Source organism: Epithele typhae (assembly GCF_022376455.1).
Source record: "Epithele typhae strain CBS 203.58 chromosome Unknown BXZ73scaffold_30, whole genome shotgun sequence".
Lineage (NCBI taxonomy): Eukaryota > Fungi > Basidiomycota > Agaricomycetes > Polyporales > Epitheliaceae > Epithele > Epithele typhae.
In genome coordinates this window covers 1-22966 of record NW_025954221.1, presented here as the reverse complement: position 1 = coordinate 22966, position 22966 = coordinate 1, and the positions used below count along the sequence as shown (strand labels likewise).

Genomic DNA, 22966 nt, shown 5'->3' with positions numbered 1-22966 from the left:
GCACCCTCTTCCTTTTCCTCCACGGCCTTGAGGACGACAATGAGTCCCAGAGCTCTTCCTTCGCCGCCGCGCGCACCCCGCAGGTATGTCTCGCGCTTCCGCAAGCTCCCTTAAGTTACTAATCTGCCAGGTTGGTCTCATTCGCGCTACCGTTGACGTCCACCTCTCTGCCCGAGGCCAACGAGTCTTCGACCGCGGCGGACCATCCGTCTATCTTGGGAATCAGTGAGTGCCCCTGTCGCAACCTCCCGCCCGTGCCCCTTTTCACCGCGATGTACCGCCGCTGCATCTGGGGAGCGCAGCCAGCGGCGTGTGTCCGCTCTCGTCTTGCGGTCATTTCGTGCCCGGCAAATGCCCAGAAGGGAAGGGCTCGCACTGTATTTGAAGAGTGCGACGGATGGATTGAGGCGCGACGGTCACGGTGTGCCCCCCGCCGGTTTCTGTCTCGAACAAGGCTGACGAAAAGCACGACCCGGACGACTCACGCGGCGAGCCTGACGGACCTGGTCATGGTCATCAAGCGGATGTGGTCTGGGATCACAAACATCTATGTCACCGGTGAGGTAGCATACTTCACCCCGTCCGCTCTGCTTGCTGATCCGTTTTCTCCCCTATACATGCCCTCACGCACGCACAGAACCCCGCGTGATACGCGCTGGCCTGGCGCGAGTGCGCGCTCCACGGCCGCGTCCGCCCCCAGGACGTCATCGTCATCGTCATTCACATCCACGTCCCGCCAGGGGGTCACGTTGACAGCAGCATCCTCCCCACCGTCTCCCGCGGGTACGTCGTCAGCGAGCGTGAGCGCACACGGTCCCGCTCGAGGGCACGTTCGTCGTCTCCAAGGTCGACGGCCCGCCCGCTGCTGTCCCAGGCGCAGGCGCGGGAGCAGGTCCAAACGCAGACAAGGGGAGGGCCGGTTCGTGCGCCGTCAGACGGTGTGCGAAAGGCTTGAGAGGGCCGCCCTTGCGCTGGTCGCGGCAGCGGTGGGCGCGAGTGGTCGTCTCTAAAACGAGCGGCGTGCACACTATTCGCGTGCGCACCCAACTGGCGACCTCACGAAGGAGGCCCACACGCTCGGCGAAAAGCACCAACAAGACCATGTGCGCCAGCACCTGTTCCACATGTGCTTCGGGATGCGGCGTCCGCGCTCTGCCGCTCGCGCGCACGCGCCGGACCCAGCCCCACCCTCGTTAGTACACGGCTTCTTCGTCTTGGTATTCATCCCTCCCCGTGCACGCATTCTCGGTCGTGCACTTCCCCGTCTCTACGCGCGCACCTACGGTACCGTTTGCATTGCATCATCATCGCTCATTGATATGGACTTCTATATCGCTGTAGCTAGGTACTGGTCTAGTCTGGATGTCAGATATTGAATCAATGCTCATCCGTGATTGCGCTATATTCTATGTGTGATTAGTGCTACTACTCGATATCCAGTGCTTGAAGCAGCGATCTATGGACATGAGTGAGACTAAATGCACGTGGTGAGAGCCTGCTCTTGCGACTAATATTTCCTTCTCCGTGTAATGGTCTCTCATTAGCAAATGGGTAAGCGAATAATAATACTTCTGAATAACGCAATAATCGGGCTCATTAGCCCTTATAAGCCTCAGTAACGTCTCATTATAGATTTGGGTTTTTCCTGATGTAAGCCCTCTGTTCTGGAAACAATCAGGGCTCAATTCAAGGAGAAGCATCTCGAGGCCATAGATCGGTCTAGCCGCTCTCGATCCGCCTCCCCAGTGACCAGGATGAACGCGCCGACCCTGGTGGAGGCAAGCTCTCTTCCTCAAAACAGACCTCTTCCACAACCGTATACCTGGGAGCAGGAGTGGGCTTCAATTCCGCAGACGAGGTGGATGGAGATTAACCCAGGTCTATCCAAAAGATCTGCAAAGTCGAGTGTGGTGAGTACTCAATCTGTTCTCATATCCGGTGTTGGTCCCGAATCTATTCCCCAGCCTTCGCCATCCACATCGCGCCATCACGGACTGTGAATGAAACAGATATTGCGCTTGATTGGTATGTGTGGTGCTATCCCTCAGTGATCTTGGCGTTGATTTTATAATCAGTGGCGTATCTAGCAAGCTCTGCTCCCTTCACCACAGACTCTTGATCGGCTTCGGTTGTACGCATATGGGAATGAGAAAATAATACATGGGGCATGCACCATATCGAGAATCTGCGCAACTGTACTTGTAGTCTAGAAAGTTATCAATCTGAAGCGAGATGAGAGCTACTCAATCGGAAGATCTTCGTCCGAGTCAGAAAGCGAGGATACACGGCCAGCGAGCATTGCAATCTCCAAACCTGGCTTCTCAACCACAAAATATCTCTGGGAAAGGTCGATGCGTGACTCCTCCTCCATCCTCGTAAGTGGAAGGGGTACCATCGCGACTACGGACTTAATATAGCGTACCGGAACGACACTTAGCGCGGCTGAACCACGGTAGGTGCATGCCAGCACCGCACCAAGAGTTTCTGCAAGGATCCTTGGGTCAGGTGCGGTGAACCGGGAGATCATGGCGAGTGTGGCCACGCCAGCTTGAGGCCCAGTTAGTCGCATTTGGAAGAAAAACTGCACTTCAGCATACATCGTCGACCCGAGCTACCCAGACGCAGAGTTGTGTTAGAGTTTACGCACATAAACGCGCTCAAGTGACAACGCACTCACCTTGACCATGCGCGCACGACGCGGCTGTAGCCCACGTGCTTCCGCCTTGCCCTCTTTCCAGAGCGTGCGCGCGATCTGTCCACTCGGAAGATAAAGCCGAGCCCAGCGCTGAACGACGGCATGGAAATCTGGCCCCAAAGGTTCCTGAACCGACACTAGATACTGCCGGAGTGCCTCGCGCTCCAATTCGGATGTGAGTGCTCGGGAGTTACGCTCCCTCGGATGGGAGAGGATGTATCCCTCGGGAGCGTCAAGGACCTTCAGCGCAGTGTTAGGGAGAGGACGAGGAGGGTCGAAAATATGAGGGTATAAGGCCTTCAGCGCATTGATTAGACAGCGTCGGAGTGCGCGCTCTGCGAGGTTGGCATAGGGAGTGACGTGCTGCTTGAGTTCACGAGTGATATTGCCGATGAAGTTCTCGAGTGTCCACTGAGTGTACGCTGTGCACGGGCCCGTGCGCTCGACTTCTTGGAAGATGTGACAGAGAGTGTGGAGACACGGACGGACGAAATGCAACCGTTCACTACGGCCTTCAAAGTACAGCTCCTCGTACTCGTGCACATACTCCGAGAAGCGCTGGTGCATGGGGGCGATCTGGTCGTGGGGAATGGAGTGTTGAAGAGCGGCGCGTGCAGGAAGAACGAGCTTGCAGAAATGGCGGTAGAAAGGGGATCTGTCGGGGAAGTTGATGCGAAGGAATCCGGGGAGGAGGCCGTAGACGTAGAGGAGATACTCCCAGGCTTTATAGCCGCTGCTAATCTTCTCCGCTGGGTCCCGAGGAGGACGATCGAAGGATCCGGGGAGATATCGCGTGGACGCGCCGACGAGTTTCCCATGAGCCTTCCATACCGAATCGTCCCGGAATGGGGAAAATCGCCACTGTGACTTGTCGTCGGGCTCGTAGCATTTGAGAGATCCGCGGAGGATGGAGACGATGAGAGCGGTGACGTTGAGGCTAAGAAGGTGCATGAGATCGAGACCGAAGCCTCGGGGACATCCAGGGAACCGTGGCAGAGCGCAGAGGATCGATGGCTTTGAGATGCCGGTGTTCAGTCGACGGGCCTCGTACACCGTGAGCGAGGGTGACGTCACAACAGCGCGGAGGCTTTCTGAGTACTTGGTGACTCTCTCCTGGTACTTGCCGTAGTCGACGTGGTGCATGAAAACGCGCGCGTGCGGATCGGACATGTCGCCTTGGATAGGCTTCATCGCGGGGTAGTAGGTAGGTTTACCGGGGTTGTGGCGTCCATCTTGGCCGCAGAAGACACGACAAGCCCGCTTCGCGTTATGACCGGCGAGACCCGAGATATACGCCATACCTGGGCAGTCGGCGGTTCCGAGCCACAGATATGGATGAGAGTCGAAGGCGCCTGCCCTCTCACCATCCCAGATCATGAGGCCGTTCCGTTGGAGCCCGGCCAGGTGCCGCAGCCCGGGGACCAGAAACGAGTCCAAGTTCTTGGGTTTGTTCGGACCTGGGATCACAGCGCCTGGAATGACGAAGCGTTTGTGGTAGCGGACAGTGGGAGGAAGATCGAGAAGTACCCATACGTATATCCAGGTATCTGAGCTCTTGTTCTCGTAGAGCTGGGCACCGTCGATAGAGAACATGAGGAGGGGGTCCGTCAAGGTGAATGCGCCGTTATGCACTGCCGTCAGATAGTCGTATCCATGATAGATGTCGTTGAGACTGGTGTCGGGGGTGCCGGAGTGAAGGCCTTCGAGAATGCGTGTGGTTTCTCTCTCCCGATGGCGCATGAGTTTTGCGGACGGGGCTGAGGCCCACATCGCCTGGAGCTGGGGACCGATGGGGAAAGTTTTGAACGTGCGGCGGGGAACAGGTTTCTTACTACGTCGTGCAGGCTGAGAGGAATCCTAGCGGTCTTCTCCACAGAGCGGACAGCGTGTGTGATTCTCCCAAGGACCAGTGAATGCCACGCACGAGTTGACACACATGTCGACCGTGATGTCGTAGATGCCTGTAACGAACGGGGTTAGCCTTGTGCCTCTGCCAAATGTGCGAACAATTACATACCGGTGACCGATCGAATCAACTTCTTAACACCGGCGTAGGTGCGAATGCGATCCTCCGGGTGAAGTTCGAGCATGGCCTCCCGATTGTCTGTGTAATTGTCTTGCGAAGCGTCACCCCTGGCGAGGTACATCTTGAGAGAAGCGATATCGTATCGATCGAGCGAAGGAACACCGCGGACCGGGTTCAGGCGGCGGTTCTCCATCTCGTTTGCAGCCTCCCGAGTGTCGTCATCTTCGCCATCGACAACGGTTTGAACCGGTGGAGTATCAGGACGATTGATGGCATCCTGGAAGGCGATCGCAAGGCGGAGCTCCTCCAATGTGGGGATTGGTGTGGCCCCCGTCTCGTCGTACGGGTCAGCGGAGAGCTCTTGGTTGATAAGCTCCCCCACTTCGTCCTCTGGGTTGACATGCGGCTCGGGCGGATGAAGAGAAGGAGATCGTGGGATGGGTGGTTGCGGAAGGGGAGGTTGCAGAGGGGGTGAGGCTCGTGGCTGCAGCAAGGGCGACCATGGTGGAGGCGAATCAAACTCGTGCCGCGGAGGTGATAGAGAACTTCGCATAGGCTGCGGCGGTTGGGAGATGGAACGTTGTGCTTGATGCGGCTGTAATTGCATGGGATAAATAGTTATACGGGTGGGGGGCACGAAAGGACGCGAACCGGGTGGGTAGGATGACTCGGACTCCCAGCCTCAGAGCCCCGGAAAATCTGGCAAATGTACAAACGTGAGCTCGGAGAGTCAGCTAGTCACGACCAACTGCGCTCTACTCACCATTGGTGAAGCATTGCGGGCTCGATTTGACGCACTGCGTGGCATAGCCGGGGAACTTCCACCACTGCCGCGGCTCCTGGACTGTCAGGGCGATAAAAATGTGAGCGAGCCGAGCTTGTATGAAGCTTTCGGGGGCGTGGACGTACTGTCGCCGCCGCGCCGCCGCGTCCGCGAGTAAAATTTGGAGGTGCAGAACTTGGCTCCGGCCCGTCCAACAAGTCCGCTGGGACGGGACGGAATTTGGCATGGGATTTCCATTGTGATGTCGTCAGCATCCTGAGCTGGCCGCCGCAGCCCTTGACGCAGTTGCAAGGGTGGAGCGGCTCTGAGGCTGAAGCCATGGTGGCGAGATATGCGAGGTGTGGGAAGGTGTGTGCCAAGATGGGTGACTCCTGTGTGCGAGTCCTCTGTTATTTGTATCGCACTGAATCAATGGATATCTCAACCTACCGACTTATTTGGAGCCTTGTGAATACAGTTTGACGTGCTCCGAGGAATGTCAGAGCTACCGAGGCATCGCCAGTCTTACGGGGAGGTACACACGGAACGACCTCGGCTGCATGGTCGTTCTCGGCAAGGTGAGATGAATAGTGCTCCTAGATGCACGCAGATCAATATACATAGCCGCAAATCGGAGCACGGTAGACGGAAATGGTTTCGGGGGTGCAGTGGCTGAGCAAGTTACAGGCGGTGGTGTTACCTAGATTGGGATGCAGATCCGCACGGGTAAGTCTCGGGTCGTCCGAGGCCCACCCGTGCCCTCGCAGAGTTGCTCCCTCGAGGCAGCCGCGAAGCCTCGAAGCTGCGGTGCTACCGCGGTGGTTCAGTGTAGCACTCGGCAATCGTCTCGTCCTCCATGCTCTCCCATATCATCCCCTCGTGCCGCAGCGCGTCCAATGCGACGATGCTAGAATTCGAGTGCGTCTAGCCCGACAAACACGTGAATCGCATATCGGTGACTCGCCAGTCGTACATGGGCAGTGCATTGGGACAGCTCGCTAGCCATCTGGGAGAACACGAAACAGACAGCGCCTCCGCGCGCACGCAGCTCGTCAGGCTGCGTCGCAGGCCACATCGCCTCGGCGTGGATGGGTGCCGCTTGGGCTGCCTGGAGGACGCCGTTGGCCACACACCCCTCCTGCCTGAGCACGTGCCTGCAATGCCGACTGACGACTCTGCGCACGTTCGGAAGGCGTCTACTATGGGAAGTGGTATGCAGGATAATCGGGCAGCATGGGCTCACCTTCGTGATCAATGTCTGCCGTGTGCGTGGGTCGGAGGGGTCATTCCGGGAGCATTGGAGTAGAAAGGCCCGGGGTCGACAATAGCAGGCGGGGGAAACTGCAGAGTGTTGGGAGAATGGGGTCTGGAGAGTAGCGTGGGGAGAACGAGCGTATATGTGAGCCAGTGTAGTATGAGCCGGTGAAGTAGAACACTTCACGCGCACGTACTCGATTTGGGTGCCTCTATAGCCGTTGAGGGAGGACATAAACTCGCCTGTCGTCCGCGCGACCTTTCAAGTGTTCCCCCAAGACCGCCGCAGCAAAGCCTGTGGGACTTGCGCGGCGTGTTTGGTGGCAGTAATGAACTGCGAGTGTGAGCTGGCGGAAGCGAGGGGGACGCCAAAGGTTGCGCGTGCTCCATGCCATGTCAAGCTCGCGCAGGAGCTCGCGGAGGCGCGAAAAGTCGAGTGCGCAGTGCCGTTAATGCTGCGGGTGACTCGAAAGTATACTAGCTATCACAATCAAGCACATATGGGCGGAAAATGGAACATACCTCATCCATTCGGCTCAAACAGACCCATCCAAAAGGTGAGGATATCACAGACGTCGTCGCGCGGGGGCCGCTACGACATGTCACGCATCGGCGAGTCTCAAGGGAGGCATTCCAGCGGAGACGCGTTGAACAAGCTCATGTGACCGCGAGAGCCGCCCGCCCGGACCGCGGACAGACGAGAGAGAGAGAGAGCGCGCACGACAGCTCACTCCAAAATTACAATTCGGGGAGACACGCTTGTGCTTTGTGAGAACACTTTTACATGTCAATGCGTCAAAATCGAGAGAGTTCTGGCGCTAAATGTCGGACCAATCGGTCAAGATAGGTGGGGATATCTGCATATAGCTCCAGATAGCTCCGGATAGGGGGCGTTCTCACTGGGTCTGAACTCCCGCCAGCCAACGCGCAGATGACCACTCAGGTGAGCTTCTCCAAGTAGCCCTCTGTCAGAAAACGCTGATAGGGAACTTCGAGAACAGAACATGAACTGTCTCTGCGGCAGAGGCACTAGAACAGCCGGTGGGCACGTAAAACTGACATAGTCGACGTCCACTTCGATCTGACGCCCGATACGTGCACGGATACAACGAATATTTCTCCAGTCAGGATTCTCTGACGTTCACATGTACTAAGTCATCCACGCAGCCCGTTGTGAAAAGGCAGGTATTCCAACGTTCTTCTATCAGCGCGCGGGCTTGGTGCGTGATGTTCTACATTACGTTCCACATGCCATTCCTTCTCTCGTCTCCCCACGGCGTCTCCGCGAGCTGAAAATATCAACATAGCTGTGACTTACCGGCGCGTTTGTATCACCCGCGCCCGATGTGCTCATTTGGCTTTCATGCCGCTCAAGAATCACCGCCGCCGGAGGCACCGTGACATTCGGGGTATCATCGTCAATTTGGCCGCGTCCTGAAAAGGATCCGGACGTCCTTCTGCTTCTGTTGGACTTTCATGCCCGCGCCCGAACATGCGACAAATGCAGGGAGTTTTGGGGGCTTCCTATAAGTTCCATACCGCACGGACCAACTTCTCCAACGCCATGTACGCCTACGCTCCGCTCGTCATCGGCCTCTTATGCCTCATCGCCACCTTCCCACTATCTGTCGCTCGTCGCCGAAGGCACTCCCGTCTCCCTCTCCCTCCCAAACTCACAACTAGCGACCGCCGTTTCACGGCGTCCATCAAGAAGCAACCCTATGAGCTGTTTAGACAATGTAGCAAGGAGCTCCGTACGCCAAGTTTTCATTCACTGCGTTGCTACGTGCTCACAACGGGCCCCAGAGAGTTCTCTAATCTCTTTCAACGTCTTCTGGAGGCGGGTAATCGTCATCAACACCATCGACGCCGCAGATGCGCTGCTGACTAAGCAGTCCGCACGCTTCTCGGACCGCCCCGACCGCGTCATGCTCAGCCTGTGCGTAACCCGTTCATAGATCCTTTAATGCGCGCTCGCTGAGACAGTCGCGCCTCGCGCAGCACGGGGCTCGACGGCGCGCTCGCCCTCCTCCCGTCCGCCGGCACCCGTCGTTCAAGCCACAGCGGCGCCACATGCACGACGCGATGAACGCCCGCGCGATCTCCGACCTCCTTCCCGTGTTCGAGGAAACGGCGCGCAAGCTCGTCCTCGACCTCGCGCGCCGCGCGCGACCCAGAAAGGGTCGAGTGGCGCATCCACCTGTGAGTCGCGCACTTCGTTTCGCGCGCGCCACTGTTGCGAGCCCCGGCTGACTCGTGGTTCAAGCGCGTTCGTGCGTATGGTGCTCAAGTGGGCGATCGGCTACGCGGCGGTGGACGAGGACGACGCGCTTATGCTGCTGTCCGTGAAGATCGGCGACAACGCGGCGGGGCTGATCGGGTCCTCGAACACGGCGTGGATAGAGATGTTCCCTATATGTGCGTCGTTTCGTCGTGCCAGCGCGAAGCTCGGGACTGCGCTCACCCATTCTGCGCAGTCAAGTACGTCCCCACGTGGTTGGCGGGGAGCGAAGTCTCGCGCATTGTGTCGTGCTACCGGCAGGAGATCCGCACGCTTTTCCGATGGTCGGAGCAGCACGTGTCGAAAGAGCTGGTGCGTACAGTGCTTCTACTGCCTCCCTCGGCGAGTTGAGTCGTTGATCCGGGGCGAGCAGGCTTCAGACGCCCCCGAGAAGTCATTCCTTGTTGACATGATGCAGACGTGCAAGACGCCGTACGACAGAAATATCGCCCAGTACGCGGCTCTCTCTGTGATGGCTGGCGGGTACCCTGCTGTAAGTGCCTCTCCCTTTGAAAGCCATGATACCAGACGCCATTGTCGTAGATGATCTCCCTGTGCTCTACCCTCTTGATGGCCATGTTGGCCAACCCCGAGGCGCAGCGTAAGGCCCAAGACGAGATAGACGCGGTCGTTGGCCGGGCCGTCTGCCGAACACTCGTGATCGTGAATCCCTTCCGTATCTGGAGGCTGTCGTGACTGAGGTCTTGCGATGGGTTCCCCCGATTCCGTTGAGTACGTCGCTATGCGACAATCCAATTGAAGTGTTCGCTGATACATTGCACGTAGCATCTCGGTACATCAGCACTGAAGAGGAGTTCGAAGGCTACACACTCCCGAAGAACACCACCATCGTGGCGAACGTCTGGTACGCAATATTCCTGACCGCCCTGTGCGTGACTGAAATGACTCTGGCTGCTCTCAGGGCTATGACGCGCGAGGAAGACCGCTTCCCCCGTCCGGATTCATTCATTCCGGAACGCTACATCCCGGACTGGACGATACCACTGCAGAGATTGCGAACGACCGCATGCAGTGGTGAAGAGGATCGTGTTTGGCTTTGGCCGCCGGTGAGCATACCGCCTTCATGTCATTGAATCCCTGTCTCAGATTACGGCGATAGCATCTGCCCAGGCAATACTACGCAGACGCCGCGTTGTGGACCCCCTCAGTGCGATCCTCGCCGTATACAACATCACCTCGCAGGACGGCGTCCCGAAACCGGAGAATCCCCGCCCGTCTCGGACGGTCTGACGCTGTAAGAAACTCCAGAATGCATCAGAATTTGCGGCTTGCTCACGCGTGTTCGCGCTATCCAGCAAGTTCGGAGAGTTTCCGTACAAACTTGTACCCCGCTTTGAAGGCTCACTTGCACTGGGGCGCGGAGAAGACGGAGGAGACGAATGAGTGGATGATGATTCGTCACAGTTTACATGCATTCGTTCGGTATGTGTAGTATGTAGCAGGGGCGGAAATAAGCGTGCTCGGGAGATTCGAACTTGTGGCCTCCAGTTTGGGGCCACATGTGACATCCGTCTCAAATCACGTGGTCGCGTTGACGTGTCTCGCGTCGAAGTTCCCGCGCCTCTGAACACTAGCATGCTTCTCGCACACCCGTGATTCCGTCGAACCGCTTCTGCTCGACATCGCGCTCCGCGCCAGACCGGGCTGTGAATGTGCGCCGACGCCCGACCGGCAGTCCCCGATATCCGATTCTGGTTCGCGCCTGTATAACTATCAGAGCTGTCTTTTAAGGTTCCCAGTGACCGCGTTCCCTCCCTCCCTCCCGTTCTCTCTATTAGGACCATGCCACTGATGGCTCGTCGTCAAGGGAGACGCCTTCAGCTCCCTGCAGAGCAAGCAACCGTTCGCGCCTACCTTGTCAAAGTCGGCCAGATGGGCATACCCTTCGCGGCGACGTCGCCAAGAACGTCCTCATCAAGGAACTTGAGCTTTACGTCCACAAGACCGACGGGAAGACGCAGGCGAAACTTACCTGTGAGATCGTGGTCACCCTAGGTAAGACTGCTTCACGCTCTAATGCACTCACGGAAGTCTGACGGCCACCGGCTGGCGCCCTACCAATCCAGAAATGACAAACGGTCTCAACACGATGCACGGTGGATGTGCCGTCTTCCTCGTGGACGCGTGCGTCTCGGGCTCTGTCCTTGTGCCGCTGGGAGCCGGCTGATACGCGTACAACTAGGTGTTCCGCTGCGGCGCTCGGTGCGCTCGCTGTGCATCTCGATAAACAACATGGGACCTGTCAGTATCGCAAGCCATAAATGCGACCTTCCACGCACCTGCGCCACTGTAGGTGCATCCCTTCAGCTAGTCAACTTCTCTGCTTTGACGCGTTCCTCCGCACCGTTATAAGGGGTGCCACGTTGCACATCGTCAACTTTACGAAGTCATTTGGTTCACGAACAGTGTCAACTCTGACTGAGGTGTGTCCACTGGTATGTGCCCAAGTCGTAGTACGGTCGCTGACAATGTTCTGAAGATATGGGATATGACGAACAAACGTCTGTGCGTCAGCGCGGTGCACAACAAGATGATACCGGCTCCCAAACCGAGATTGTGAAAACTCGCTATGCGTGTTCCACGGTATACTAGGATCGGAGTTCAGAATCACTAGCACAGTGTACAGGTCCTGCGCATCGTCTCACCCGTTCAGTCCTAACGTGGTGACGCTGAATCTAGGCTCACAGTCAGAGCACGCTCCACTTGAGTCCGTGGAACTGCGCTGTGCAGCGACCTATTCGTGACTCTAGTTTCGGAGACTCTGGAGGGACCACGGAGTAGTACGGACCATGAAATGAAGGGCATTCAGCCTACGGAATTTCGGGTCGGTGCCCAGCTAAACGGAACGCGTGCTCCCGTTGGTAGGAAAAATGGACACTCAGAGGATTGAACTCTGGACCTCACGCATGCGAAGCGTGCGCGCTACCACTGTGCCAAGTGCCCTTGAAAGGCTGGTGCGTAGGCTTACAATCATTCAGCATTGAGAGGACATACTCACGTAAGATTAAGGCTCGCACTGCAGTTTTTACTTCATGTGCCTACCCCCAGTATTCGTTATGCTTCTTAGTTTCTTTTCAGCTAGAAAGCCATAGCTCAGACTGTTTCTTGGTTTCTCCCGGGCCTTGCATACTCACCTCCACATCGTTTCCTGATATTAGCCGTTTTTGCCCAATGCTCGCCGCGCTGAGAAGGCCCGTCGACTGAAAATTCCCGTGTCCAACAACTTCTGGCACGCCACTCCGGGTCCCCGGAACTCTCACGCACAGAGGCGGTTCCGGCTGTTTTAACGCGTAGTGTACCGTCCATATCTGGTTGGTCATTTTGACCGCTTGTCCCTCGCCGGCCGCTCCCGAAATTCGTGGCAAGAATGGCAGACGATCAGGTCACACATAAGTGCTGTTGAATACCAACCTGGGCGCACCGCTGCTCCTCCCCATTACTCCGCGGTCAAATACTGAGACTTAGTTCCAGTCGTTTAACATTATCGTCCCGCGACGACAGAATTGTAGCAGAACGCCAAGGTCCACAGGTACGAGGATTACGGACCTCCAATCTCCTGGGGAACCAAGTGGTCGTCCTCGTCACTCGGAAGATACATGCAGCCGAGGCACTGGGCGCGAGTATCTTCAGGAGAGGTTCCAGGCACGGAGAACAGCAGGACTCCATCCTACCTTATCGATCCTCGCCTGCACCCGCTTGCCGTTGTTCTGACCCTCCCCGTCAAAACCCGACCAGCCGTTGTTGCTGTCGTCGGTGCTGACGCTGTCGTTCTCGAACTACAGACCGAATGAGTATATGAAGCGTTTGAGGCAGCCATGCGCGGCTCACCTCGCGACTGAAAGCGATGCCGTGGTCGGTGTTGGAGTCCGTCAAGCCGCAAGCGTTATCCCCGGCGTCGTAGCACGTGCCGCGCGCGACGTCGACGCGCTTCACGGCGGCCGCGAGGGCGAGGGCGCCGAACAGTGCAACGAACACCACGGAGCGGGTGGCGGCGAACATTTCCGAGGGTCGAGGAGAGTGTGCGAGCGGGGTACACGAAAACGGCGACGAGGGGGAGAGCGACAGCGGATGGCGAGAGGAGGTTTCGAGAGCACGAGAGCAGAGAGCTCGAAGACGTTGAAAGATCCGGGTCTGGTGAGCGGGGTCTGTCGAGAGAGGTATTTGTACGTCCCAGGGCGACTCTGATGCGTGGATGTAAGGCCAGTCGTCCGTGCGCTGTGCGTGGAGACGTCCCGCCATCGGTGTGTTTGGCAGCAGCCTCGGATGGAAATGCCTCCGGGCGCGCACGCGTCACATCCGTTCGCGCGACTGCGAAGCGACACTGCACTCCCCGAAGCTAATCGCTCCGGAGGCACAGCAGCGCGGGTCCGAATGTGGGGGCACTTCGCCGCTCGAGAGGGCGGGCTTGACGCGACCTACCGTACCTCGCGGCTCGTCACGGTTTTGGTGAACGACGGAAGCTGGGCGTCGTGGTTATGGAGCTGTGGGGTTCTTCGTTGCGCGATTGGGTTGGCGTCTGTTACGAGTAAATGCTCCGTGTTAGCCGCGACGGGCAACATGACAAACCGCGTCTTGAAACTCGGTGCCACCTCGAAAACCTCGGGAACAAAGCATGGCCCAAGGACTGGTAGGGCCTTAGGCGCTGTACCGGAATCTCCTTCCATGGTTGTCATTCAGAACGCGGCCATGGGATGGCCATCTGCCTTGGGCACATTCAGCAGTCTGTTTGGTCCTCACTCGAGATCACCCATCAGTGCATGCCCGGAAGCATTCCAGGGAAGCCGCTTCTGAGTCGTGCGTACCGTCTCGGGATCTGGTTTCCAAGGCTTGATGCTGGGCGGCGGTGTTAGAACACGCCCAAGAACGGCAGGGGGCGCTCACTTAGTTTGGAGTCCGTCGCCGTGCTGCCCACGTTTGTCAAGCTCGGGACTTGAGCCTGGCAGCCACGAGTACTTATGTACAACGCCGGAGACCCATCATAATGCCGAGAAGTTGGCACACGTCATCTTGAAAACACGTCACGCTTATGAGAGCAGAAAGGATATTAGTTAGAATGTGCCAGCGGTGCGTTCAAGTTGTTGCACATTCTGAGACCTATAAATCCATGTGGACGTGAGACGTGAGAGTGGGTATGGGATGCAACGCGCTGGGTCGGATTGTCCACGGCTACGCAAGGTTGTGAGGGAGGTGGTTGTATGCTGGGCCGGCCAATTCACAGGACTCTACGGCCCAGGATGGTTCGTGATCGTGCTGATTGGAGAGGGTTGCGTGAAGTGACATGATCGGGATGTCCGAGGGGGATGAGAATCTAGGCGCTGTAGCACTGAGGATATCCTTGATATTTGCAAGGGCACGGAATTACAGAATCACGTACGGGATAGGAAGAAGTCGTGTCCATGGTTCTAGATGCGACCGCAGTTGTTGACGTGTCTCTATCGGGCGGGCGGCCCGGATCAGTCAAAAACTGATACTTATTACTGGCGTTGAATGCGACTTACCAGACTGCATGTACGACAAAATTTGTCTTTCAATCGTCAGACGACAGTAGTTGAGCAGTAGAGCAGTCAATAACGAGACAAGCTGATGGCCCCACAAGCCGCCGGATGCCTTGGGCTGATTATGTAAGCGCCATCAATCGCGAGCTCGCGCGGCCGGGCGTGGACTTGCGGCCCCAGGACAGCCCAGGACCTTCTCCACGGTCGCCTCGTCGTTCTTGGGCCTTAGCCTCTGTCCCGCATACGCCACGCTCCCTTCCCATGCATTTCTGGTGCGGCCGAATGCCGAATAAGCTCTGTCTGGATCTCGACGGCTCTCCGTCAGCAAGCTTCCCTTCGACGGCGTGGATTACGGTGCCCGTACTGGCAGAAGGCTACCAGCAAGGTATGGCTCACTTCTTCTTTTCTGCGTTTGCGCCTCTATCCTATCAGTCCACCCCGCGCTGTACTTTGCTTTCGCTTAAAATCATGGCTGACACGTTCCACTTCTACCCAGGACTTCCTTTTTTTGGATTTTCCTCCGCAATGCACCACCTACCCCCACACTCTCCCGCACCCATCCTTGGCGTCGCGCGAGGCTTGTCAGTGAGGGATAGCTAGGGACGATCGAACTCGCTCGTGGCGTCTCTGCTGGGCCAGGCTCTATCTCTTCACTTCGCCAGTAGCCAGTCTGCGCTGGTGACAGGCATTTGGAGGGCACCGCGGCATACATTGTCGATCCTGGGTTGGTAGCCTTCCTGTCGTTCTCGCGTTCCGACGCTCACTGAAAGTTCATTCCTACCGCTCCTCCAGGGAGCTGCACCCGGGTCAGTGCCTCCTGAGCCCGCCCTGGCTGCGACTGCGCGTCGAGCGCGTCGAACGTCGCTGTCGGCGCAGTACACTGGAGGGTATGTGACGTCGTTTCCGAGTCCGCGCGCTGTGTAGGGTACTAACTACGTGCCAACAGCATAACCTCTGGGCCGGCGCTGCGTCCGTGCACTTGATGTGGAGGCGGCGACGGACCAAGATCGCGAGGTTCCGGGAAAGCGCCGACCTTTGTCCTGGCTCCGTCGTCCACCCCGTTCACCAACGCCGATCACAGCGGGCTCGAGGCTCGAGGGTGGGGCGTCGGTACATGAATACATACGCCTTGGGGTACTTGTTCATAACTTACCGAGCAATTCGGCGCCAGATCGGAGACTTTGTGCAAAGATCACAACGTAGCTACAGCCAGATGTCTTTCTGCCGGAGTCTGCGGTAGAAATTTCCGGGTCGGGAAGGTATTTGTTGAAGAGCGGGATCAATCGGACCGGGACTCCTAGGTTCGGCGGGAACGTGGATGTAACGTGACCCAGGTGTCGCGCTGCTTTGCCATTGCTATCCGATGGCATATCCCACCACGCCTTTCCCCCCTCTCTCTCGCGGCACACACAGCAACTCAGAATGTCTTCTCCATCTGTATATCCCCATCGACTTCCACCGTCCTCGATGAGATCTCGACCGGTACCAACCGAAGTCGCTGAGAGGGTCCTCGATGACCTCGGCATCCAGGAAGATGTCCGTACGCTCTCCACCTGCGCTCGTGTGTGCCACTCCTGGGTTCCGAGGGCAACCTTCAATCTCTGGCACAAAGTCACCATCCATGGCAAGAACGGCCTCGATTCCGTTCGTACAGCGCTTGAGCACTCTCCTCAGTTGAGTCGGTTCATACATGCCGTCCGGCTCGAGGACGAAGACCCCGACGACTTTCCCCACACGGCGCTCGCATTTCTTTTCCCCTTCATCGGATCCCGCATCACGAGTCTAGAAATGTACTCGAAATACGACGGCATCCGTTTCCCGAGCGCTGTGTTCTCTCGTCTCCAGCACTATACCGCACTCAAAACACTCATGGTTTACTACCAAATCTTTCCCACTCACCATCACGTCCGTCGGATTTTCCGCGCCCTGCCTGCCCTCGATACACTTGAGCTATCCGAGTTCCACGACATCGACAATAGACCAGTGCACGATTGGAGTTTCGTCCCTGGTAAACAGCCCAGCTTGAAGAATTTTGTGGTGAGATAATTATATCCAGACATCTGAGTGCGAGCTAACTTGATGTGTTACGAAGATAAGAAGACAGTACTCAGAATGGATTTCGCGCGGTGAGAAGATTTCCATCGTAAATACGTCTAAGTGGTTGACTACTCCAGGTACTTTTGCAGTGCCTGAGAGATGAGGGAGCTTTCAGCTGAATGTATTCTTTACAGCCGTCCGCCTAACGGGATTCTCCAACATTAGTTGTATTTCCCTGGAGTTAACCGCATATGGGCTCATGTGTTCACTCCGAGAAACGCAGCTTCGGGAAGAGCTAGGGCTCAACGTTCTGATCATCAAGGGTGGAGACTTTCCAAAATCTCTGTGTTCTCTGCAGATCATTCTAGACAGCGATTTCGCATACTTATTTCACTTCGACATCGACCAGAAATACGCTGTGGATACTTCCCTTGACCTTTCACGGCTTGTGCAAAATCACGCGAAATACTCGAACGGGAACTTCGGTATCACTTTCATCATCAAAAACTCGACCATGAACCTCCGTGATCGGTTCCGAATGTGGCTGCAGCGCCTATTGTCTCCTCTGCACGAACAGGACCTTCTCCATATAGTATTTGAGAACTATGGTGCGCCATATTCTGCAAATGTGATCCTTTTCCTGTCTCTGACTCCGTCACTTTCTATTTCAGCAACCATCGCACCAGCATCATATGGTCATCCTGATTGCGTTGATTGCCTCGCCGTCTCTCCAGATGGAAGCTGGGCAGCCAGCAAATCAGTATCGACTCTAGATATCGATATTCGCTATGGAATATCGACGATGGTCTGGGACGCTAGAACCGGGGGTCCTCCCGTGCTTGAACGGTGGCATGATGTGGATGAAGATCTTCCCAATCGACCAGAGGATCATCAAAGCTCGCCGGTATTCTCCCCCTCTGGCACAGTTCTGATCTTTCCCCTCGGAAAACATCTCCACATCTGCGATCTACCCCACGCAGACGAAGTGCCGATCGGCTACAACCGACCGCTGCGAGAGAGGTCGGTTGTGGATATGGGTGACGACATCCTAGCCTCTGCTTGGTCTCCGGACGGCGCATACATCCTCACTTTGATGCGTGGTGGAGACATTTTCGTGGTTGACCCGGAGAACACGAAACACCTCCATTTCAAACGCCCTTGCCGCATGACTGAAGACAAATCTGATCCACACGCCAGGCTATCGGTGCACATTTCCAACGGCCGCCTCTATGCTCTGGTCGAGGTCCTTTGTAACATGGCTAGTGAATACGTCGAGGCTTGGGATCTGAGCTCTGCAAAATACCAGCCGCGGTTTGGTGCGGACGTCGAAGGCCTCCCTGGACACTACGCCGAGATTTTCCAAGCCGTTCTGCGGCGTGAGGAAGGCTGCGGCACACCCGCCGTCCTCGCCGTGACCACTAACGGCACGCTCCTAGTCGACTCCGGGGCGGACGATGAACCCGCGGGAACTCCGCTCGCGGCATACAAGCGGGTCCTTCTAGCACATCAGGAAAAACCCAAATCCCTATTGAGAGGTAAAATATTGGTAAGCCCCTATACGCGAAAATACTGCCGCTGTTCCAACTCACCGCAGTTTTTAGACACTACGTTGAACTATTGCCTCCCTAATGGGGTGGATGAGGTATAATTTGACATGTTTGAGTGGGTGTAGTGGATATCTGTACATGCAGTTAGCCAGTTATGATACTTTCGACTGGATCCCGGCCAGTATACAATGATCCCCCACTGTTCAGCGGCCCACACATCAGCACGCATAGATAGATCATTCATTAAACTGTTATTGCTTCATGTTCTAAGTACTACGACAACCTTGCCTTGTGCGACAAATGCGATCACGGGCTGGGCGCGGTGGGTGAGACGGGAGCATTGCAGCCCGACGAGTAGACCTGCTGGTGTGGATCCAACCGCGCGTGAGTGAGTCGGGCGCAGTGATCACAGCGTTGCTCGCGGAGTGCATGTGCGGCGCGTGTTGGGCGTATACAGTTGGTGCGGAAATGCTCAGTGAGGGCGCCGCGCCGCTGTACTGCACGTGGAGGTCGGGCGACGGGTCGTCGTGCGAGGACACGTGCGGGCCGTACGTCGCGCCGTCAGGAATGACTGCGCCCGGGGCGAGCTGGGTATAAGTGTTGAACGTGCCATCACGGCTAAAGCGCTGACGACGATCGGATTGAGGGGGAAGCAGCCATCGCACCCCCCGAAGAAGCCGCACACGAGCGCATTGACGATATTCAGCAGCTGTTGTGGAGCGTCAGGAACTCGCACTCACCCAGGTGCACCCGCGAGTCGATGACCACATCGCTCTTGATCTTCGCACCCAGCATCTGGTGGTAGAGAACCTCGAGGGAAATAAACATGGGAGCCGAACGGGGTCGATGGGGATTTGCTCGACGCGGGGGATGCGACGTCGACATCGACGACTCCGGGGTGTCGGAGGTGCCGGGTGTGCCGCGTGCTGTACAAGCTACGCGAGGAGCTCGCACTATACAGCGGGGCACCAGCGTGGATGGTGGCGGGAGGGAAGATGGGCTTTGGCGGCGAAGTGGAGAGCGGTTGCTGCGTCTTGTTTGTGAGCGCAGGCTGACGCAGACGTGATGATGTAAGGAGTGGTGCACTAGGTAGGAGCGCATTTACCGCTCCATCTGGTTGGTCTCGTGAAGCGCGAACATGCCTTGGCCGGCGATCGTCCACTATGTATTGGAATAGGTGTTGTCGCAGACGGCCGATGAACTGACGACCCTCAGGCGCGGGGAAGCAGGAATTTGGTCGTCGAAGGAGGTAGAGGGAGACTGACGGAGGTGTGCAGTCGCGTTTGATGGAGTGCGTTACGTGCGTAGGCGATGAAGGCTGCAAGGCAACTCACGGCCACTTGGTGCAAGCTCGAGCGGGGGGGCGGAGGGGGCCTGGGACGAAGCCAGATGGTGGTTGTGGCAGTCGAAGTACGCAAATGCGGGGAGGCTTGATGGACAGGAATAGTGGTATGCTGGGAACGAGATGCGGCAGGGAGCGCTGAGGAAGCGAGAACCAGAAAAAGAGGGCGTTGCATAGGGGAGACTGGACGGGAGTTTGGACAGCGTATCGCCCACTCATGAACGCGTTGAGGACGCGATCACGGGACGCGGTCACCAAGGGTCACCGGTCACCGTCGGCCACACTAGCGCCTATTCCCAACGCGCGACGCGCGTCCCCGCTCGGTGCCGGGCTCCAGCTGTCTCCACGGACCATCATCGACATCTCCGCCTCCGCCTCCGCCGCCGCCTCCTCCATCCTCCTCCGTCAAACTCCCCGTCGTTTTCTCCGCTGAATTCCCAGTTCTCGGACCTCCACCTTGCCCACCTCATCAGCCACGCCCTGGGTCGCACCCTCTTCCTTTTCCTCCACGGCCTTGAGGACGACAATGAGTCCCAGAGCTCTTCCTTCGCCGCCGCGCGCACCCCGCAGGTATGTCTCGCGCTTCCGCAAGCTCCCTTAAGTTACTAATCTGCCAGGTTGGTCTCATTCGCGCTACCGTTGACGTCCACCTCTCTGCCCGAGGCCAACGAGTCTTCGACCGCGGCGGACCATCCGTCTATCTTGGGAATCAGTGAGTGCCCCTGTCGCAACCTCCCGCCCGTGCCCCTTTTCACCGCGATGTACCGCCGCTGCATCTGGGGAGCGCAGCCAGCGGCGTGTGTCCGCTCTCGTCTTGCGGTCATTTCGTGCCCGGCAAATGCCCAGAAGGGAAGGGCTCGCACTGTATTTGAAGAGTGCGACGGATGGATTGAGGCGCGACGGTCACGGTGTGCCCCCCGCCGGTTTCTGTCTCGAACAAGGCTGACGAAAAGCACGACCCGGACGACTCACGCGGCGAGCCTGACGGACCTGGTCATGGTCATCAAGCGGATGTGGTCTGGGATCACAAACATCTATGTCACCGGTGAGGTAGCATACTTCACCCCGTCCGCTCTGCTTGCTGATCCGTTTTCTCCCCTATACATGCCCTCACGCACGCACAGAACCCCGCGTGATACGCGCTGGCCTGGCGCGAGTGCGCGCTCCACGGCCGCGTCCGCCCCCAGGACGTCATCGTCATCGTCATTCACATCCACGTCCCGCCAGGGGTCACGTTGACAGCAGCATCCTCCCCACCGTCTCCCGCGGGTACGTCGTCAGCGAGCGTGAGCGCACACGGTCCCGCTCGAGGGCACGTTCGTCGTCTCCAAGGTCGACGGCCCGCCCGCTGCTGTCCCAGGCGCAGGCGCGGGAGCAGGTCCAAACGCAGACAAGGGGAGGGCCGGTTCGTGCGCCGTCAGACGGTGTGCGAAAGGCTTGAGAGGGCCGCCCTTGCGCTGGTCGCGGCAGCGGTGGGCGCGAGTGGTCGTCTCTAAAACGAGCGGCGTGCACACTATTCGCGTGCGCACCCAACTGGCGACCTCACGAAGGAGGCCCACACGCTCGGCGAAAAGCACCAACAAGACCATGTGCGCCAGCACCTGTTCCACATGTGCTTCGGGATGCGGCGTCCGCGCTCTGCCGCTCGCGCGCACGCGCCGGACCCAGCCCCACCCTCGTTAGTACACGGCTTCTTCGTCTTGGTATTCATCCCTCCCCGTGCACGCATTCTCGGTCGTGCACTTCCCCGTCTCTACGCGCGCACCTACGGCACCGTTTGCATTGCATCATCATCGCTCATTGATATGGACTTCTATATCGCTGTAGCTAGGTACTGGTCTAGTCTGGATGTCAGATATTGAATCAATGCTCATCCGTGATTGCGCTATATTCTATGTGTGATTAGTGCTACTACTCGATATCCAGTGCTTGAAGCAGCGATCTATGGACATGAGTGAGACTAAATGCACGTGGTGAGAGCCTGCTCTTGCGACTAATATTTCCTTCTCCGTGTAATGGTCTCTCATTAGCAAATGGGTAAGCGAATAATAATACTTCTGAATAACGCAATAATCGGGCTCATTAGCCCTTATAAGCCTCAGTAACGTCTCATTATAGATTTGGGTTTTTCCTGATGCAGGGTTCGGGGTGATAGCCCTATCCGAGGACGGGGAGCGCGCCTTGTGCGTCGCGGACGCCGAGCCGTCTGAGACCACATGGTCGTGCTGCGTCGTGGAGACACGGACCGGAGGTTTTCTTTCAGATATCGTCGAAGGCGACTTCCCGGTGCGGATCTTCGTGGAGAACGGCACCTACCGAGACGTGGGCCAAGAGGACGCAAAATACCGTCGATCGTGGTTTTGGAGCACGCACAACGGGTGCCTCTACCGTCTCCTGCCGACGCTGGACTCCAAACACGTGAGCACGGTGGTGGTGTCGCGCGATGGGTCGAGGGTGGTATGGGCGGATTGGGGTGGTGGAGTGCACTTTGGTCGGAACGAAGGCGACGTGGTTCCTGCTGAATCAGACTGATGGCGGCATGTATGTATAGCGGGGCTGGATAAGTAACGCATCGCGTTCATCTCAGAAGTGACCGTGCGTGCCTAGAGAACGAAGGAGACGAAAGCTGTCCAAGACCGAGCACGGTTCGTATTTGCAGTTGAGCCCGCGCCGTATGGCATGTCGGAAAACTCAAATCGGCCTCGCGAGCCGAGATTCTCGTAGCCGCCTTGTGATTAGATTGCAATGCCTCCCGTGATGTGACAGCGGCATCGCAATCCCTTGAGCGTCTTGCGGTATGTTGCGAGACGGGCGGCAGATCTTGCGATGATATCGCGAGATCTGGATGCTGTTGCGATAGCTCTTGGCCCCTCCTCTTTCCTCACTCCTCCCCTCTCCTTCTCTGCTGTACCCTTCCTTATACTTTGAAGTCGGTGCGTTCTCTCTATTCACCCTCGCTCAGGATGGTGTGTTTAGCACCTCAACTAGCTTATGTCATCGCGCGGGAGAGGTCGCCCTCGCGCTCCCCTTGACTCTTACCTCCCGTGCTCGATATGCGGCAAGAAGTACGCTCCAAGCGGGATCAAGAACCACGAACGGTCATGCAAGACGAGGGCAGCCCTTGAAGAGGATCGTGCCGACCTCGTTGAGGGGATCCGTCGTGATCATCGTAGATATTGTCTTTCATTGTCGCGGCCGTCTAGGCTTACCCACACGGTCTGGTCGGGGTTGCAGAGGCGTCCTTCGTGAACTACGACTCCTCTGAGGGTGCGTTCCCCCCCCCGTCTGGTTCAACTATGGGTGCGGGTGAGTCCGATCTCAATGCTCACTGCGTCCACTGCCCCTAAATTTCGTCGTTGCTAGACCTCCGCCTGGCCGGCGTTCCTACTATTGGAATCGTGCGAGCTCCAGGTGAGCATCTCTGGGTATGGGAGTAGCTAGATTGTTTTTAATCCTGTTTGTGGTTGTGAAGAATGTGATACCCCTACCACTGTACCTATGGACG

The 22966-nt window shown here is 57.2% G+C and overlaps 4 protein-coding genes and 1 non-coding gene across 5 annotated transcripts; 2 read left to right on the top strand and 3 right to left on the bottom strand.

Moving 5' to 3' along the window:
* Positions 1-2239: 2239 nt before the first annotated feature.
* BXZ73DRAFT_48152 (uncharacterized protein) lies at positions 2240-3646 on the bottom strand (the record flags this gene model as incomplete). Its single annotated transcript, XM_048019999.1, has 2 exons — positions 2240-2611; positions 2684-3646. The coding sequence occupies 2 exons, from the start codon at positions 3644-3646 to the stop codon at positions 2240-2242; spliced, it is 1335 nt and encodes a 444-aa protein (XP_047876988.1).
* Positions 3647-8302: 4656 nt separating this feature from the next.
* BXZ73DRAFT_102157 (cytochrome P450) lies at positions 8303-10270 on the top strand (the record flags this gene model as incomplete). The annotated part of the gene is made up of 12 exons (XM_048015130.1): positions 8303-8492; positions 8545-8677; positions 8740-8772; positions 8866-8940; positions 9005-9156; positions 9216-9331; positions 9393-9512; positions 9563-9649; positions 9706-9751; positions 9806-9884; positions 9942-10086; positions 10127-10270. The coding sequence occupies 12 exons, from the start codon at positions 8303-8305 to the stop codon at positions 10268-10270; spliced, it is 1320 nt and encodes a 439-aa protein (XP_047876987.1).
* Positions 10271-11911: 1641 nt separating this feature from the next.
* Positions 11912-11983, bottom strand: BXZ73DRAFT_t118. The gene has a single exon. It is a non-coding gene; the product is annotated as a tRNA-Ala (tRNA).
* A 131-nt stretch (positions 11984-12114) lies between these two features.
* Positions 12115-13039, bottom strand: BXZ73DRAFT_78163 (uncharacterized protein; the record flags this gene model as incomplete). The annotated part of the gene is made up of 4 exons (XM_048022820.1): positions 12115-12386; positions 12587-12650; positions 12712-12816; positions 12869-13039. 4 exons carry the CDS (start codon positions 13037-13039, stop codon positions 12115-12117), a joined length of 612 nt encoding a protein of 203 aa, XP_047876986.1.
* Positions 13040-16002: 2963 nt separating this feature from the next.
* BXZ73DRAFT_102155 (uncharacterized protein) lies at positions 16003-20177 on the top strand (the record flags this gene model as incomplete). Its single annotated transcript, XM_048015129.1, has 5 exons — positions 16003-16572; positions 16931-17180; positions 17553-18064; positions 19903-20031; positions 20079-20177. The coding sequence occupies 5 exons, from the start codon at positions 16003-16005 to the stop codon at positions 20175-20177; spliced, it is 1560 nt and encodes a 519-aa protein (XP_047876985.1).
* Positions 20178-22966: the final 2789 nt, after the last annotated feature.